Consider the following 17,170-nt stretch of genomic DNA (forward strand, 5'->3'; position numbering starts at 1 on the left):
GTCAAGCATCCCGGGAGGCTCTTGGCTGCTACTTGGAGCATCTCAGGCATGCGCAGAAGGAGCTAATAGTAAAGAAATTGCCGATCTCACGCATGTGCAGTGAGATCGCCAAGTTTTTTCCCACATCTACATCACCCGATCTCGCGCCTGCACAGTGTGAGATCGGGTGATGCAGGAAGAACGACGTGGAAAAAGAGAGGAGAAGATGGCGGCGCCTGACACTCCCTCTTCCCCGAGCCGAAGACTTGATACTGGGATGATGTGGGACCTGATTGAAAAAACCTCCAGACCGATAGACCAATCTGTGGGTTTGAAGGCAAGTGTGATTTTTTTTTTTTTTTGTTTTTTTTGTTTTTGGTTTACTTCTGCTTTAACTAGGTCAACCCTGTGCTGACTCCTGCAAGCTTGTTCACCGACAGACTTGTATTGCTGACTTTCATCAGCTTTGCAGAGAATAGTTGTTTTAATAACACTTGTTAGTTATGTGTCTGCTGCTGTTGGCACATTCCCCACATAAACAATTAAAAGGTTGAGATTCTCTAACATGTATTTATGTAGGAGGGAAGCATTGCAGGTATTTACTTGCCAAATGTAATGTGATTCTTTAATGTCTTATTAGAGTTGGACATACTTCATCAGATTTGTCTCTTCTGTTTTAGTCCAGAACAGCATGCAGCGATTTCAGGAGAAATTCTTCATTTTTGCTCTGACACCTCAGCAAGTGCGAGAGATCTGTATCTCCAGGTAAATTAACAACATTTTAGCGTTATCCCCCTCCTTCTAGATTGTAAGCTCTTCGGGGCAGAGTCCTCTCCTCCTCCTTTGTCACTGTCTGTCAAGTGTAACCCCCATTTAATGTACAGCGCTGTGTGATATGTTGGCGCTATATAAATCCTGTATAATAATAATTATAATTACTTTTCTGAGATTTCTTTACCCCCACCTCCTACTGAGTGGCTGCTCCTCTCACCTAAATGGTGAAGAAACGATAAAAGAAGATTAAAAGGCCCTTCCCATCTTTATATCTTTCATGTCTCTGCAAGAAGGAGGAGAGAACATTTTTACATGGCCCATGTTTATTTTAATGACCCAGAGTTGAAAATTGTAACCCCTTTAAATATTGCAAGTAGACCTAGTCATTATGTTTTGCTGTTCTGGTTTGGGAATGGTGCAGGTTTTGTCCCTGGAGGTTTCTTTTGGGAACATGGACAGCTGCAGGAGACGTCCATGAACCGAGGGACAAAGTGTGCTGCACTTTTGTCTTATAGTGCTTCCATGGTTCCCTGTGTTTGAATGGACGAACGAGTACCATTTTTGGTGTGTGGGATACACAGTACGAATGGAAGTGACAAGATTTGTTACCCCTCCATCCAGGTATTAGGAAGTGAGGGGGTCTGTAGGATCTTGCTGTAGGAGAATTTGTTAGGGGTCCTCATTGTTCCAAGGCTACAATGGACAGTTCAGATACAGAATACCAAGGAATACAGAATACCAAGATCACACACACAAGGGCTGCTAGGGCATAGCCTCTGCCCATTTATTATTAGGCTGTACTCTTGACTCCGGGTCTTCCATAACTACACGGTAGTTTTGTTTCCTTTAGGTCTTTTTTTTTAATTTTATTTTATTTTTACAATTCTACAGCAGGTTTTTAGGGCTGGATTAGATTCAAGCTGATCTTCCTGACTAGCTTTTGTTCCCTCTGTCGTGGGAATATCAGCAGAGAAGGTGTCCCAACAACTTGTCATTTTTCATTTACTGGCACAGATGCCAAAAATATAAATGCCATTTTTTGGAACAGCGCTTGTTCAGAAAGAAAATCAAAACGGTTTTGCTGGCTTCTTGCTGGTATACTAGCCCCTACATGATTACGTTTGCAGATGTGTGGAAGCCATGTAGTAGGCGTTCTGACATAAGTAAGACACTGGAGGTATTCATTGCAGCTGTCTTCGAGGGAAGAAACCTGAGTATAATTGAATGTATCTGCTATTGTCTTCTTCTTCCTGTCCTATGTATACTACAAGTGCTGGTAATTATTTTACAAGCTTTAATTGTTAAGGGGTGGAGGATAGTGGGGGTAAAATTCCACATGGGCCAATTATTTCTCCCCAAGCTTTGCCATAGCTGAGGTTAGCCAGGTAAAAAACAAAATGGGACTGCTTTGCATAATTTGCTTCCCAGTGTGAGGTTCCAGAAAAACAAATGTTGTTCTCCATACATAATTTTTCTGCTTATTCATGAGTACATTTTTCTGGATATTCACAGGGATTACATGCCTGGAGGTAGACGAGACTATTCAGTACAGGTCCAACTGAGGTACAGTTGCTCTCATTTTTTTTTTCTTCTTCTTTCTTTATACAATTAGTATTAATTTTTGTTTTTCTGCCTCAAACAGGTTGTGCTTAGCAGAGACGAGCTGTCCTCAGGAGGACAACTTTCCCAACAGTCTCTGCATTAAAGTTAATGGAAAACTATTTCCTTTGCCGGTGAGTTTTTTAAGAGGATTTAAATTTCCATTTATGTGGCACCAACAAGTTCAGTAATATTTTACAGAGTACAAAGGTTGTTTACATTAAACAAACATGCAGCTTAAAGCAGAGGAGGTAGTGATTTTTTTTTTGTTATTCAAAACCACTCTATCACTTACCTGCTGGCGTTCTGTAAGAAAATTTGTATACTGTGCATCTTGTACAATGTACAGTCCCAACCCACTCCTGGCATCTTACAAATGCCATGAATAAAGCTGGCTGCTCAATAATGTAATTTCAGTAAGCATGTGTGGGAGTTATGTTAACATTGCCTGTCCCTAGGTAAAAATATTGTCATATTGGCAACCTCACATAACTGGAAGACACCACACACGCTCTGCTTACTGTCCTATTATAACAAATGCTTGCATCCTCCACAGTCATTTTAATTCATTTATTGCTTTCTACAGGTCAGTAATTTAGACAAAAAAGGTGCATGGTTTCAGATTAGAAATGAAATGAAATGGTCAATACGTTTTAATTAATGCTGTTCATTCTTGGTCTCTTGTAGGGATGTGCTCCACCACCGAAAAATGGTGTTGAACAAAAACGACCTGGCCGGCCACTGAACATCACATCTCTGGTCCGACTGTCATCTGCTGTGCCCAACCAGGTCTCCATCTCTTGGGCCTCCGAAATCGGAAAGGTGGGTGAGTTTATTGCCCTCCATGTGTAACTCCTAATCTTTTAATAAAGATCTCGTGATAACCTTTCTTTTTACATCTGCTTGTTAAAAGTTTACTGTCGATCTTGCACAACTGAATCTGTGTCCTGTGTGCTTTTCACAGAACTACTCCATGTCCGTGTATTTGGTGAGACAGCTGACATCTGCAGTGCTATTACAGAAGCTGAAGATGAAAGGCATCAGGAATCCGGACCATTCCAGAGCATTGAGTAGGTGTATGATGCATTGTGTGGAAATCTTTCACAATTGCTTCATTAGCGGTCACGTGATAGCCGCTGGTTTAACCCTAAAATCAATGTCTGTCAACTGCAGTTTAAAAAAAATGCAATTAATTCTTGGTGCAGCAACTTAGTGCAAAAAAACAAAAAAGTAAATGAGCCCCATAATATTTACTGTATATTCAGCCTGGCCACGTATTGGTGACAATTACTTATAGTTGATCGTAATAATTAACAAGTTTTCAATTTAATTTTACAGGCCCTTTTTTCATAGTGCTTTTTTATTTTTTCCTCCTGATGGGCCTCTAGGATGACATTGATCCCTTACAATACAAAATTGCAACACCAACATGATGAGACTAATGAATCCCACCCTACAATTATTTTACATAACATAGAGATGGGGTGTTGTTTAGTCCTCGGGGAGCTATCCTATAGGAAACTATGTAGCTGATAATGGTCAGCACAGAGCGAATATCGGAAGGTAAGAGCACAAGAACGTATCTCACAGCATTTATTTTTCTTCTCGAACCAATAACAAAAGCACTTTCAGTTAAATATATACAGACCACATATTAACATTCAATATTTGGTTTTATTTGTATATGAAATATTTGATGTAATAAAGCACAATATTCATTTAACCTCCTGGGCGGTTTATTTCTGTCTGGATTTATATATGTCTAAAAGTGGTGCATTGTCTATCATGAAAATTTTTTTATAGTATAAGTATAAGAAAGTTTGAAACACAAAATCATGTCAAAATATTTAATAAATTAAAAAAAATTATAAACTTTTACATGATTTTGTGTTTCAAACTTTATTATACTCTTACTGCAAAATAAATTTTTATGAAAGACAATGTACCGCTTTTAGACATAAATTCAGTGTATTGGATTCAATACAGTTATTTTGTATTGAATGCAATACAAAATAATTTGAAATTCCCGCCGTGCCCCTAGCGACGGCTGTATGCACCAACGTCCCTGGCAACTTCCTGGGAACGTCGGCGCACTCGCCGGGAGATGGATGGATGAAAAGGATGCGGCCAGAGGATGGCGGGACACTGGAGGGCACCGATAAGACCAGGTAAGTGTTTATTTTTATTTTTTTAGCTACCCTTTCAGCAGGTTTTTTTTACCCCGAGCCACACTCGGGCTTACTGTTCAGGAGGTTAAGTAGTCTACTCCCCTCTGAAGTTTATGTGCTGCAGCTGTTGTTGCGTGATGTACATTATACGGCCTTCTTTTCACAATTTCTCGGCCAGCAAAGGTCAAGATTTTTACAATAAACCCTGTTTCCTTTAGGATATTATACTGTTTAATTTACCTTTGGAGGTTACTGCGACGTACCTCTATTAGTTGCCTATTGTGCATTGCATATTTGGCATTTATATGCTCTGTCGGTCATTAAAAACTTGCATCCTGGTGTTTTGGATTCACCAAAAACATTATCTGGGTCATTGCAGTCCAACCTCACCTTACAGTGTAGGTTGCAGCTCATTATGCACTACTGATTATTCATGGTGAAATTATTTACATGCTTGGTCAAAGAGTATAAATGTGTCACTGATAGGTAGCTTAGGTATATTAATATAAGTATAGGTTTCATCATATGCACATGTGATATAAGGATTTTTACCATAATTGCATGCATGTTTAGCATCTCCTGCCAGTTGCTCTCTTGGGTTTGACTTGTTTGTTATCTACAAATAAATCTAAGTTGTTTTTGTGAGCTGTCAAGTAGCAGGATGTGTGTGCATTAAATTCTGTGTCTCCTTCCTATTTCTCTGAGCCTTCTCTTTGCATTTCTGATTTGGAATTCCGGCTTTTGTGCTTTCAGTAAAGGAGAAGCTGACCGCAGATCCAGATAGTGAGATTGCCACCACCAGCCTACGTGTCTCCCTGATGTGCCCTGTAAGTACAGCTTTGTAGTAAGTATATTTATATTTTATATAAAAAATACTTTTCTGCTGTAAAGTCATTTAAAAAAACTAATAAGAATTAGTCAGTCTTGTCCAAGTTTGCCAATAGAACCCTTTTTTGCAGGTTTAAGCTGGAAGACTGTTCAGCAAAGTATTGCATCTTTCTTATTACTTCTTACCTATACAAATGGAAATACATTTTTTACCAGTAAGAAAATTTAGTTGTGTTCATTAGGAAAAACACAACAGTGATTGGGCCTACTGAGCTTTAAAAATGCTTTAATAGCACCCAATTCAGGGTGACCATGACTCCTGATAGCCCACCATACTTGGCTCCCTATGTTCTTTCACCACCTCCTTGCAGCAGTTGTTGTGTCGGCAGGTGTCTGAGCTTCCATCGAGGTAGATGAAGTAATTGCGCTATCCATGTGACAGTGTATGAGCCTGGCAAAGGGCCAGAACACTGCCACTCAGGGGAGGTTACATGTCCCCACATACCTGGAGATCCACTACAATAGAATGAGGGCTTTGATGGAGCAGGTATGGGTAAGGTGGTGTTGATGCACTAATATAACCTGTTGGTTGTACTAAAACACAAAATCTTAGTGGTTAGCACTCCGGCCCAGGTTCCAGGTTTGAATCTCGGCCAGCACACAATCTGCATGGAGTTTGCAGGTTCTCCCTATGTTTGTGTGGGTTTCCCCCAGGTACTCCGGTTTTCTCCTACACTCCAAAAACATGCAGTTAGGTAAATTGGCTTCCCCCCCATCCTTAGACTGTGATAATGACATATGACTGAGGTACATTAGATTTGTGAGCTCCTTTTAGGGGCAGCTAGTGACATGGCTATGGACTTTGGAAATCGCTGCGCCATATGTTGCCGCTATATAAGTACTAGTTAATAATAAAACTAGCTTTCTGATATTTGATATAAGCTCCACAATCAAACTGTCACAGTGGAAAAATTTGCAGCTTTGTTTCATTTGAATGCTGCCATGAGTTTTACATTGTCTGTACTGTGTGTGCCCTTTACGTGAGGGTCGGGTTGGCATTTCTCATTCCTGCATATGTTTGCATCATTTTTAACAATGACCTAAATGATCTCTTCCATGTTTACCTGCAGCCACTAATCAGCCTAGAAACTGAATAAATGCCTAAGTTCAAATTGTTGGCACATGGGCTTTTAAGGTAGTTATGATCTAAGACAAATAAGACTAAACTGGCCTCCTACTATTTTTGGTTTTAGATTTACTCTTTTAAATAATTTGATTTACAGCACTGCATATTATGTTGATGCTATATAAATACTGTTTTATATTATTATTAATCTAAATGAGCCAGTACATCTGTAGTGCATAAAACCTGTATGAGTAGATTTAAAATGATTGATTGGATGGTTTTCAAGGTAAATGATTGGGCCGAGACAACAATCTGAATTTGATCAGATCTGTAGTTTGTTGTGTCAGTCATTACCAAAATGTGGAGAGCAGAACCGATGTTAAAGTGGGACCAAATTAGTAAACAAACATTGCGAGCTGTTGTCTATTGCAAAAGTGACAACAGATGTCTGTTCTGCTAGAAAAAAATACCTGCCTGATCACAATTATGTGAACATAATTGTGAATCAACATGGGAAACCCTTGAAATAACGTTCAGGTCTTGGGGAACCCCTGACAATAACAGTATTCTGAGCTCACAAGATATCAATGTGGTGATCAGTGGAAGAATACCTTCCACATTGCTGGCCATTGGGAAGAATGTCATCCTTACAGATAGCCAAAAAGATCATTAGTGTCACCTAAACTGACCTGAGAGGCACAAACTGCTCATTGCTCAAGAAACCCCTAGTAACCTCCGGAGGTACCCTGCCTAGGAAGCACTGTCCTAAGTATTATGCTTTTTATTGCTGTACTGTTGTTTCTGGTGCTGGTGCTGGTCATTTTGGGTGTTGAGCCTCAGTGCTACTTTCATATACTATCTGGCTTCCTATAACCTTTAGAGGATCTTACGTGAAAGTGATTTTCCCAAGATCAAAGCCATTCATTCATGACCCTATTAAAAGTTTCTCTGCTGCAATTGTTTTATTTAGTTTGTATTAGCTGTATTTGTTTACAGCCAGACCTTATTTTCAATGTTGTCATTTTTAATTAAACTTGTGGATGTTTTTTCCTTTTCAGCTTGGGAAGATGAGACTGACACTTCCTTGCCGAGCCGTCACCTGCACTCACCTGCAGTGCTTTGATGCAGCACTCTACCTGCAGATGAATGAAAAGAAACCCACCTGGATTTGTCCTGTGTGTGATAAGAAAGCCGGCTATGAGAGTCTAATATTAGATGGGTATGTATGTATGTGTGTGTGTGTGTGTGTGTGTGCCGGAAGGACATCCACAGTGGTAGCATTAGTGCAAGCCCTTATCTTAAAAGAAAAGCTTCTTACATTATACTGCAAGCAGAGGTCCTAGAGAGTAATGATGAGTAGAATTACCAGATTTCTCTGAAATTTCAACAGAATTGTTTAATTTGTTCCTGGAATTTCCACTGAAGCATCACAATACATTTTAAATATAGGACATATCCGGGGTTCTTGTTAAATTTCAATCTGTGCATTCAGATGTGTTTATATATTTACTACAAAATGCATTGAACACACATTGATAATGTGTGACAACTTTCGTTAGAGTTTTGATGGATTTCAAACTCATTAACAGAAAAAATGCAATGGGGTTTGATCCATTTGGGCAGATTTTTAGCATGCAATCTGCGGAAATGCTGCACAGTTCAACAAGTTCACCTCTCTTCCCTGCTAGAGAAATGAAACCGCATGTCATTAACATTTTTTAGTAGATAAGGAAACACCTGTAATCCTTTAGAAATGTTTGTTTATACGACATGTGCATGTGACTTTGGTTATAGTCGCAAACTATTATTTTTATCAAACCCCCAAACACTCCATTGTTTGCTAACTGCAACACTGTGCTTTACTGTAAACAGATGCATATGGAACATTTCCCATAAATACAGTGCTTAACTTAGGAAAAACAAGATAAATGAGAATACTTTGTGTGGAATAACATTAATATATGTTGTGAAAAGAATTTTTATCATTTCATAGGCTCTTCATGGAGATTCTGAACCAGTGCTCAGATGTGGATGAAATTCAGTTTCAGGAGGATGGGTCTTGGTGTCCCATGAGACCAAAGAAAGAGCAACTCAACTCCCCGAGCTCTCAGTATCCACACATTGAAGGTAAAAGCTTTCTCTTCGAATCTTTGTTCCTATTCACATGTCTTGTTTTTCACTGACATGTTGTTCACTTTTTTGTTAGCGCTGGACTTTTTTGCAGATCTGGATGATTGGTTACTTTCAGGAGATAAAAAATAAAATTAACAGTATTCTGTCCTCACATACATCATATGTCCTTGTGAAGCCGTGATTTTTGTAATAATGGGTTGAAAGTTGTGGTGCCAGGATTAAAGATTTATTGCCAACTTTACTATAAAGTGCCTTTATTTCAGATGTATTTTATCTTATGCACTTTTTTAAGCTTTAAAAAATGTTTCTGTTTTTGTTTACATGGCTGATATAGTATTTCTATAATTATAAAGTGTATGCAAAAGTTGTAGTTTTGAAGGCACTTTATAATTATAAAAATCTTTTCATCTACTGATGCTGGATTACTGTAAAAAAAATTTCAGCAATCCAGCATCAGTACATGAAATTAAAATTGCACTTTCTTTTCAAAAATATATTTAACAATTACGAGTAGATTTGTAAAGTTTTGATGTATTGTATTACTAAGCGGCTATTGAACATCTTGTGTGTGTCTGCCTCACCTTCCGCAGGGTCTGGCCTTATCAATAAGATGTACACAATAACAGAGCCCACTGAGACAAAAAGTAAGAAGAAGGCCGAGGTCATAGACCTGACCATCGAGAGCTCTTCAGAAGACGAGGAGGAACCACCAGCCAAAAAGAAATGTCTGTACATGCCGGAGACACCCGTGCCTCAGACAAACGGGTGGGCAGCTTCATTACATTATATTGTTCAACACTTTACAAAAAAACATGTACTTTTATATTGGTCTCCGAGTTGCTTGCAGTGCATGTTCTTTGCTATCATAATAAAACCATTTAACTTCCTTGTATGTTCTTATACTGTGGGAGAAATTTCACACACAAGGAGACCAGAAAAACTCTGCTTTAAGAAAGTAGTTTTTATGGTAATGGTGTAAATGTTGTTATACTTTGTCCCAAATGACATTATAATGATGTTTCTAGTACAAAGCATTGCATTTGTGCATTATCTTGCTGTATAAGACTGAAAAAGGTTCAAACAATTCATGGAATACTAAAAATACAATAAAATCTGCACGAAAGTAATGACTTGTGGTAGAAGGGTAAAGGGATTGTTAAGATTAATGAAGGGTTACATAGTAATACATTTTGGTAAAAGTCTATACAAATAGGCCATTTTTTGTTTATATTTTGGCTGTGCAAACAGTGACCTAAAGAAGTGTAATAGAGTTGCATTAGACATATCTAAAGCTGTGTAGAGAAACTTTATTATTATTAATAAACAGGATTTATATAGCGCCAACATATAATGGGGCGCTGTACATTAAATAGGGGTTGTAAATGACAGATACAGACAGTGACACAGGAGGAGGAGAGGACCCTGCTCTGAAGAGCTTACAATCTAGGAGATGCTTTACTGTAGATGATTGTTGATGATGTTGCTTGAGATGATCGTTAGTGATTGGTGCCAGCAAACATAGGTAAGATTGGAGCTGTACAGAGATTGTGTGTCTTTGTGTCTTTTCTATTCTGAGTTTAGCTGCACAGATGCTTATTTTTAACCCAAGACAATTACAAACATCCAAAAATCTGTACTGTTTCAACATTCCCCAACTTTATAATGCTAAATAGTGTCATGTTTCGCATCATGTGACTTCTTTACATAACATTGAATTAAGAATGTGCGTCAGGTCCAAAAGGGCTGCTATTTTTTTTTTTTTAAATTAAAAATTGTAAATGTCTTTATTGTTATAAAGAATGTTCATCACTTTATAATGAGAGCACAGTGTAACATATTTGTTTTATTTTTCTTAGTTTGAAGGGTATTGACGTATCATCCTTCAACAATAAGAATGGGGAAGGTCGGTGGCCTGGAGACAGACTCGCTGCATTCCTCAATGGTAGAATATCCAGATCACTTTCGCCACCCTGCCATCGCGGGACTTCCAACTGACCTTTCTGGTATTTCAGTATGGCTCATGAAAGTCACCTCTAGCCTATCCTATTAAACACTGAATTCCAGGCAAACCACTAAACATGCCGTTAAAATACATATAAAGAATCTTTTTTTACCTGCATGTTTTCCGGCCCCAGTCTCTTCATCTTCACAGGCAGATGGAGTTTTGTGCAGGCTAGCATGGAGAAATGCTATTTGCTAGCACTGAGAAATGCCCTTTGGTGGGCTGGCCTAGCAAGCAGTTATTCTTGACTGTGGTGCTGGGCTTGATTTCAGGGTCTCCTTCCTCTAGCTGTGTAAGGGACCAACTTGCATCTTAAAATTAAATGCACTGGGCTGATTCCATGAGACCTGTAGTCCTATGCTTCACACCCATAACAAAATTTTCTAGTAGCCTCACTTCTACCCTACCAGACAGCACAAGATTGATCTCTGTAGCAGCTAAAGGTACTGCCATCAATTTACACCTTTCAGACTAAAAATACCACTCACTGATGCTACTCTTGATAAAGAAATTCATTTTGCCTTTTGTCAGTAACAGCACTGTGGTTTTCATTCAGGAGTGTTCATGTCTGTATCAGACATTCAGCACTGCCTTCCTCTCTCCTGGCTCCGATGTCATTATGGTGTCTGGCTGCTCGCTGTGAAGCCTCCATGTACTTAGTAACACAGCAGCATAGGCAGTTAGCTTTGAATTGCAATGCTTGACAATGGAAAAGAAATCGCTGATTATTTTCATTCATTCTCCCATACACACAGACTGAAGGCTTCACAGGCATCAGCCAGACACTTTGGTGACTACAGAACCAAGAGAAGGAAAGGAATATTGCAGAATGTCTGGTACAGAAAGCATCCGAGGCTCACAGAAGTGTTCGGAGGGTGAGAGAAATCTACAGCCTAATAAAAGACATACTGGTTTTCTATAGCAGATAAATCATCTGTAAGTGCTATTTTAAACATTTTTTGTGAGTACCGAAGAGAAAAATTGGCGAGACTGTCATGTCTCCTGGACAGTAAAGGAAGAGCATTGGAAAACTGATGAATCTCCTTTTGCTCGCCGTGTAAGTAAATTTTTGTCAAAACAGATAATGGGGAAGCTGGAGAGGCAAATCAACCCCATTGTGTCTTTTTTTTCCCAACCCCAACCTGCTGATAGGACACTGAAAGAGCTGCTGAAGACTGACAAGCTCATCTCTCATATCCTCTCTGGTTCCTTGTAAACATTTGCATGCAAAATACCTGATTCCACATTATTTCCCTGACAGTCTTAGTACTGCTGTGCAGGGGATTAAAATAGGTTGATGCTAATTTAGCACTTAGATAGATGCATCTATCTGATAGATGTATTAATTCATACAAAGTTGGGGTTATTTTATCCACTGCTGTGAGATTGTTTCCATCTTAATTTAAATATATGGTGTGAAAGCACGGAACCTGTCCTTACAGTAATAATCATGCTTTTTCTGAATTGTCATACCATATTTGTATACCATGGTGACATAGACCTAACAAGTTATGAGTTTTCCTTTGTTCCTTTTTTAGATATGGACTTCCTCCCTTTAGCTCAAGTTCCTTCACAGGTAAGTTACACTTCTTTCTCATGTATGTATGTATGTATGTTTTCTTCTCTCTCCTTTTGGAGTACAGCCTTTAAGGTCAACCCCCTAAATGCAGGCCCAGGCTTTTTTTTAGGGTGCCCAATGTATTATGAATGTCTGTCTGTTTACTAACACAATTAATTGAGGGCTTAGACCAGTGTTTCTCAACCTGGGTTCCTCCAGAGGTTGCTTGAGCAATGACTAATTTGTGGCCCCCAGGTCAGTTATCATTGACATCGGTGATCATCTTGGGTATCTGTAAGGGTGACATTCTTCCCACAGGCCAACAGTGAGAATGGCATTCTTTCCATGGACCACTAAGCAAATGTATCATGAATTTGGCTTAATATAAATATTGGCAGGGGTTCCTTGAGAGTTGAAAGTTATTTGAAGGGTCTCCATGTTAAAAAGGTTTTAAAAAGTTTAAGTGGAAAGTCAAACAGATTGTTTGGGTCCTAGGACATGGTTGGTTAACAGTTAGACACATGGCTAAAACTGTAGACCAGGGGTGTCAAACTCAAATACACAGTGGGCCAAAATAAAAAAATTTGGACAAAGTCGCGGACCAACCTTGAAAAAATATAGGTCGCTATTGAATGTGAACAGAGGAAGGGGGCGCTTGTAGGTCCTGATTCAGGCGCCAACAGAGAATGCTGGGATTTGTAGTATTAGCGATTCATGCACTGTCTGCCGGCAAGCCAGCTCTAGTAGACATTTGGTATTTTCTTCTGGGCCAAATATATTTACTGTGGGGGCCAGATTTGGCCCACAGGCCGGAGTTTGACACCCCTGCTGTAGAACTTGCATTGGTTGGAGTAAATCTGTGGCCAAGCTATCAACATTAAAATGTTCACAAAATCTTAAGCAAACACTGAGCTTTAATCTAGCCCTTGCTGACCTCTTAAGCTGCAGGAACTATGGAGCAATTCATCATAAAATTTCACAACTGAAGCACTAAAAGTTAAATTCATTGTTTTTGTAAAATTTTGTTCACAATGCCCTTTGAGCATTGATTTGATATTCTTCTTACCCTGCTTCCCCCTTCCTAACAGTAACTTGACTACTCTTCTCCCTCTCTATTGCACCTCTCTGACCTCCTGTTCTGTTTAATGCGGATAAAGGTTGCAGAGTGGGAGCAGGAGGAGTCCCTAGTTAGAGCTCTTTGTAATGGTAGCAGGGTGTAAAAGAATCTTCTCTGGCCAATAGGCCCTTTCAAGATAGAACCTTTTTAGCCGTTTACACTTACAAAAGAAAGTTCTGGCCAATAGGTTTTTATTTCTAATGGGAAAGTAAGCTATTCCTAAAGGTCTGCCTCTACTGACCTCTATATAAAAATGTGAGTTGTCTTTTATGCTAGCCCATTATTTTCAATACTAGTCCCTGATCAGGAACAGAAATGTAACAAAGTCACAAGTCCTTATCTGCAATCCCTATTTACTGGGGCACACAGCTATTGAATCCGAATGGTCAACCTGACAAGAATCCCTTTTATTATAGTATGAATGACAATAGAAACTTCTATGATTTACTCAAGGAAGGTTTTTTTTGAGGGGTTTCTATATAAAAGGAACTAATAATTTAATGCCATGTGAACAACCTCATACAACAAACATTTGGATCATTTTATGGGTACCTGTCTGTACCCATGGCCAGCAAGGGAGTAGCCATTCTATAGAAGAAGTGTGCATAGAGCCCTGATCTTATTAAAATGGTTTGGTATCGGCCATAAGGAATGTAACCCCCAAATAAGCTCTACATCACCAAGGGACAGATTTAAAAGCAATTGAATTCAGGTGATTATGCCGCATATTGGATATGTTTTCTATCCAGTAACAATATGCGCGTTGTCTGTTGGCCTTTAACGCCTGCAGAATAGCAAAGTTTGCAAACAAGGATTTTAAGGTGAAATCAAAGCTGACCTTTGCCAATAAGCAGCATCAGTGCTCCCTTGTACCCGCTTTACACCATAAGAAATAAGCGATTCAAATAGATATTATTCTGTAACTTGGATATTGCTGTGCTATACTGCTTCATTTTTGTTTCTGTGGATGGTATGATGGTAGCTGGAGTGTAATACAATCACCATGACAATGTTTCATTCTTATTAGTACCGTTTATTTCAAGCAGTACTATCACCCTATGTTTTTGGATAGTCTCAAGTCGGCTCTCCAAGCCAGGTCCATTCATGGCAAAGCCAAAACCTCGAACAGCCACCTTGAAGAGCAAGCCAGCGACGAGTCAGGTGAGAGGAACATCATACAGGGGCCGAAGCAGCTCTGAGCAGACCGTCTCAATGCCTCCAAAAACACTCATTATTTATTGGTTTGTGTACAGAAAAAGACTTGAGAAGAGTGATCTCAATTTATTATTCGGTGTTTGGAGCCAGCTCGGTTTGGTTAGCATTAGATCTGGGCGGATTCCGCTTCCATTGATTTTGTTTTGTGATCTGCAAATTGCACATATTTAGGTTATGTAAATATCTTGCACTAAATAAAAAATCAGTGTAAATAAGTATTTTTATAAAATAAACCTCACAAAAAAAATCTGACAAGCCTCCACCATTTTTTCTGTGTGGCCTGGTGGGAATATATTTCATCTATCTGTACTAGGAAAATTCTCTTTTTGGACTGTACCTGCCAATATTAAATCAGTCTCTCGTCATGTGGACAGATCACCAGACAATTATTTAGGTGCAATGTGTATTTGCACTAAACCTTAATTGTTCATATTTTCCTGGCCACCCACATTATCTGTTTTTCTGCATGAGACTGCTGTATTATGACAATGGGTCTAATCCTTTCCTAATGCTATTCAAACTTAAAGAAATTTACATTTTTTATTCTGGAACCATGGTAAGTGGTGCCACATATAGAATGACACTGATACAATATCATAGACTGTTGGCCAGATTTCTCCCACTTCTCTTTAGCTTATTATTCTTGAGAGAATAGATGTTTTCCAGTGTTAGCACAAATATTTATATTACAACAAAAATCTTAGTTGTATTTTTGCAGAAAACCCCTCAAAGTGCTTTTGGGTTGTTCCGTGCAATGCCAGCTTAGTTTAGGGGTAAGGGAAGGTCTTTGCAAAGTGCTTTCCAGGAGCTGATCCAAAGACTTGCTGCTTATATTTGTTAGGTAACGTTAGCAATGTAACCTCCCTAATAAACTCTACAACACCCAGGGACATACCGTATTTAAAAGCATTTTGACTTCAGGCATATATGCTTGCCACATTTTAGATAATAGACATTTTGATATCCAGTAACAATATGTGTGTTGACTGTCAGCCTTGAACACTGCAGAATAGCAAAGTTTGCAAAGGATTTTAGGCTGAAATCCAAGCTGACCTTTCCATAAAGCAGCAGTCTCCAAATGGTAGGCTGTATAGAATCATTTGTTTGCTGCAGATTACCGCCTTATTTTGCAGTGAGACTGGAGGATTTCCATAACCAGTCATCCAGGTAAAGTGTTGTTGAACAATGCCACAGCAGTGGCTCCTGGTATTAGGAACTACCTTCCAGGGGAGTCCTAAAGAAATAAAGATCTGTGATCCTTTTCCAAATATCCACTAAGACTGATATAGCCTGCTCTATGATGTCTGATAGGAGAGACAGCTGATAGGTTGCAGAATCTGACAACAGCTGCACGGTGGGATCAGTACACTTGGTTACGTAGAACAACCAGATTTTTTTGGCAAAAGCTTATTCATGTATGTAAGAGCCCTTATTCTACTTATACCAAACGCTGAGATCCTGTGACTTTCAGACTTTTGTAGAATGGAACACAAACGCAATTAAACCACTTTGTCGTCTTGTAGAACTGCAAGTTAATTGTGGGAAAGGTGTGCGCTGAAGGACAGAACACAGCAAGCAGCAAATGTGTGACGCATTTAACATTTTATATTAGGTAATCATAAGCAAGAGGACAAAGCAAGTTTTCTTGTACAATTTAAATCGGGGTAAGTTTCACAGCTTGGTGTTTGTGATTATATAAATATATTGGAACATTTGCACTTGTTTGGTCATGCGCTCATGTGAAGAAAAAGTTTGTTTGCACACCGTGACAAATTTCAGTACAGGTTCTGTATGATTATTGGCCTACAATAATAAAATTAATAAACAGTATTTATATAGCGCCAACATATTACACAGCGCTGTACATTATATAGGGGTTGCAAATGACTGACAGATACAGACACAGGAAGAGGAGAGGACCTTGACCTGAAAAGCTTACGATCTAGAAGAACTACATGATATCTCCTCCTCCTAAACCGCCAAAGATTGGATCCTGTGTGCTTTTCCCGACCATTGGGGGTACTATTGTACAGTGAAGATGTTCTCTTCCATAAAACTCTTCAGTAGCTATCCAAAAACAACCAAGTGGTTACATAGAAGTGACTGGTGGTACACCTAGCTAAAAGGGGCCCGGAAGAACACTGAGCTGCCATGTTTTGTTGCCTAATGGGTTTCCTTTGAATGTAATTCTTTTCCTTGAATTAGTCTCCACTAGTTCTGGGGCAAAAAAGAAAAAAAAAACTCCTTCATATAAAGTGACCTTGTTGTCCTGGTGTTGCAGCCTGGTGATTGGTTGGATAGCAGCTATCTTTATCCCCGCACACTGACCTATCCTTAAAATTCTAATTACCGTATTTTTTGCCGTATAAGACGCACTTTTTCTTCCCCAAAACTAGGGGGGAAAAGTTAGTGCGTCCTATATGACAAATGTGTTATAAAATAATTTAAAAAAATATACTCACCCGATACCCGGATCCCGCGTGTGTCTCCTCTTCTTTCTGGCAGCAGCATGTGTCTTCTGTCTGTAAAGCAGAGCGAAAGAAGCAGGCACAGCGCCACCTGCTGTTCCCTGTCCTAACTGCCGTACAGTGGAAAAAAAGCACAGAGTGATCAGAAGGGGAATTTGAATGACAGAGTGATCAGAAAGGAATTTTGAATGACACAGAGTGAT

The 17,170-nt window shown here is 39.1% G+C and overlaps 1 protein-coding gene across 15 annotated transcripts in view; it reads left to right on the forward strand.

Moving 5' to 3' along the window:
- The window catches only part of PIAS2 (protein inhibitor of activated STAT 2), a 19,230-nt gene extending 4,516 nt beyond the window's left edge, over positions 1-14,714 (forward strand). The window contains exons 3-15 of one of the 15 annotated variants that reach the window (XR_011921093.1): positions 660-744; positions 2,266-2,316; positions 2,396-2,486; positions 3,040-3,174; positions 3,317-3,422; positions 5,274-5,347; positions 7,533-7,693; positions 8,468-8,601; positions 9,198-9,372; positions 10,471-10,549; positions 11,365-11,484; positions 12,148-12,185; positions 14,357-14,457. Coding sequence is in view for 8 of the 15 variants with exons in the window: in XM_072413488.1 (XP_072269589.1) it covers positions 660-744; positions 2,266-2,316; positions 2,396-2,486; positions 3,040-3,174; positions 3,317-3,422; positions 5,274-5,347; positions 7,533-7,693; positions 8,468-8,601; positions 9,198-9,372; positions 10,471-10,610; positions 12,148-12,185; positions 14,328-14,483 (1,346 nt within the window). In the remaining 7 variants the exon portion in view is untranslated. Of the gene's footprint in view, positions 1-659; positions 745-2,265; positions 2,317-2,395; positions 2,487-3,039; positions 3,175-3,316; positions 3,423-5,273; positions 5,348-7,532; positions 7,694-8,467; positions 8,602-9,197; positions 9,373-10,470; positions 12,186-14,311 lie in introns of all 15 variants that reach the window. The other 14 variants (XR_011921094.1, XR_011921095.1, XR_011921091.1 and 11 more) reach the window with 14 other exon arrangements.
- The last annotated feature ends 2,456 nt before the right edge of the window (positions 14,715-17,170 follow it).

The sequence above is a fragment of the Pyxicephalus adspersus genome, chromosome 6 (assembly GCF_032062135.1).
Source record: "Pyxicephalus adspersus chromosome 6, UCB_Pads_2.0, whole genome shotgun sequence".
NCBI classification, from domain to species: Eukaryota; Metazoa; Chordata; class Amphibia; order Anura; family Pyxicephalidae; genus Pyxicephalus; species Pyxicephalus adspersus.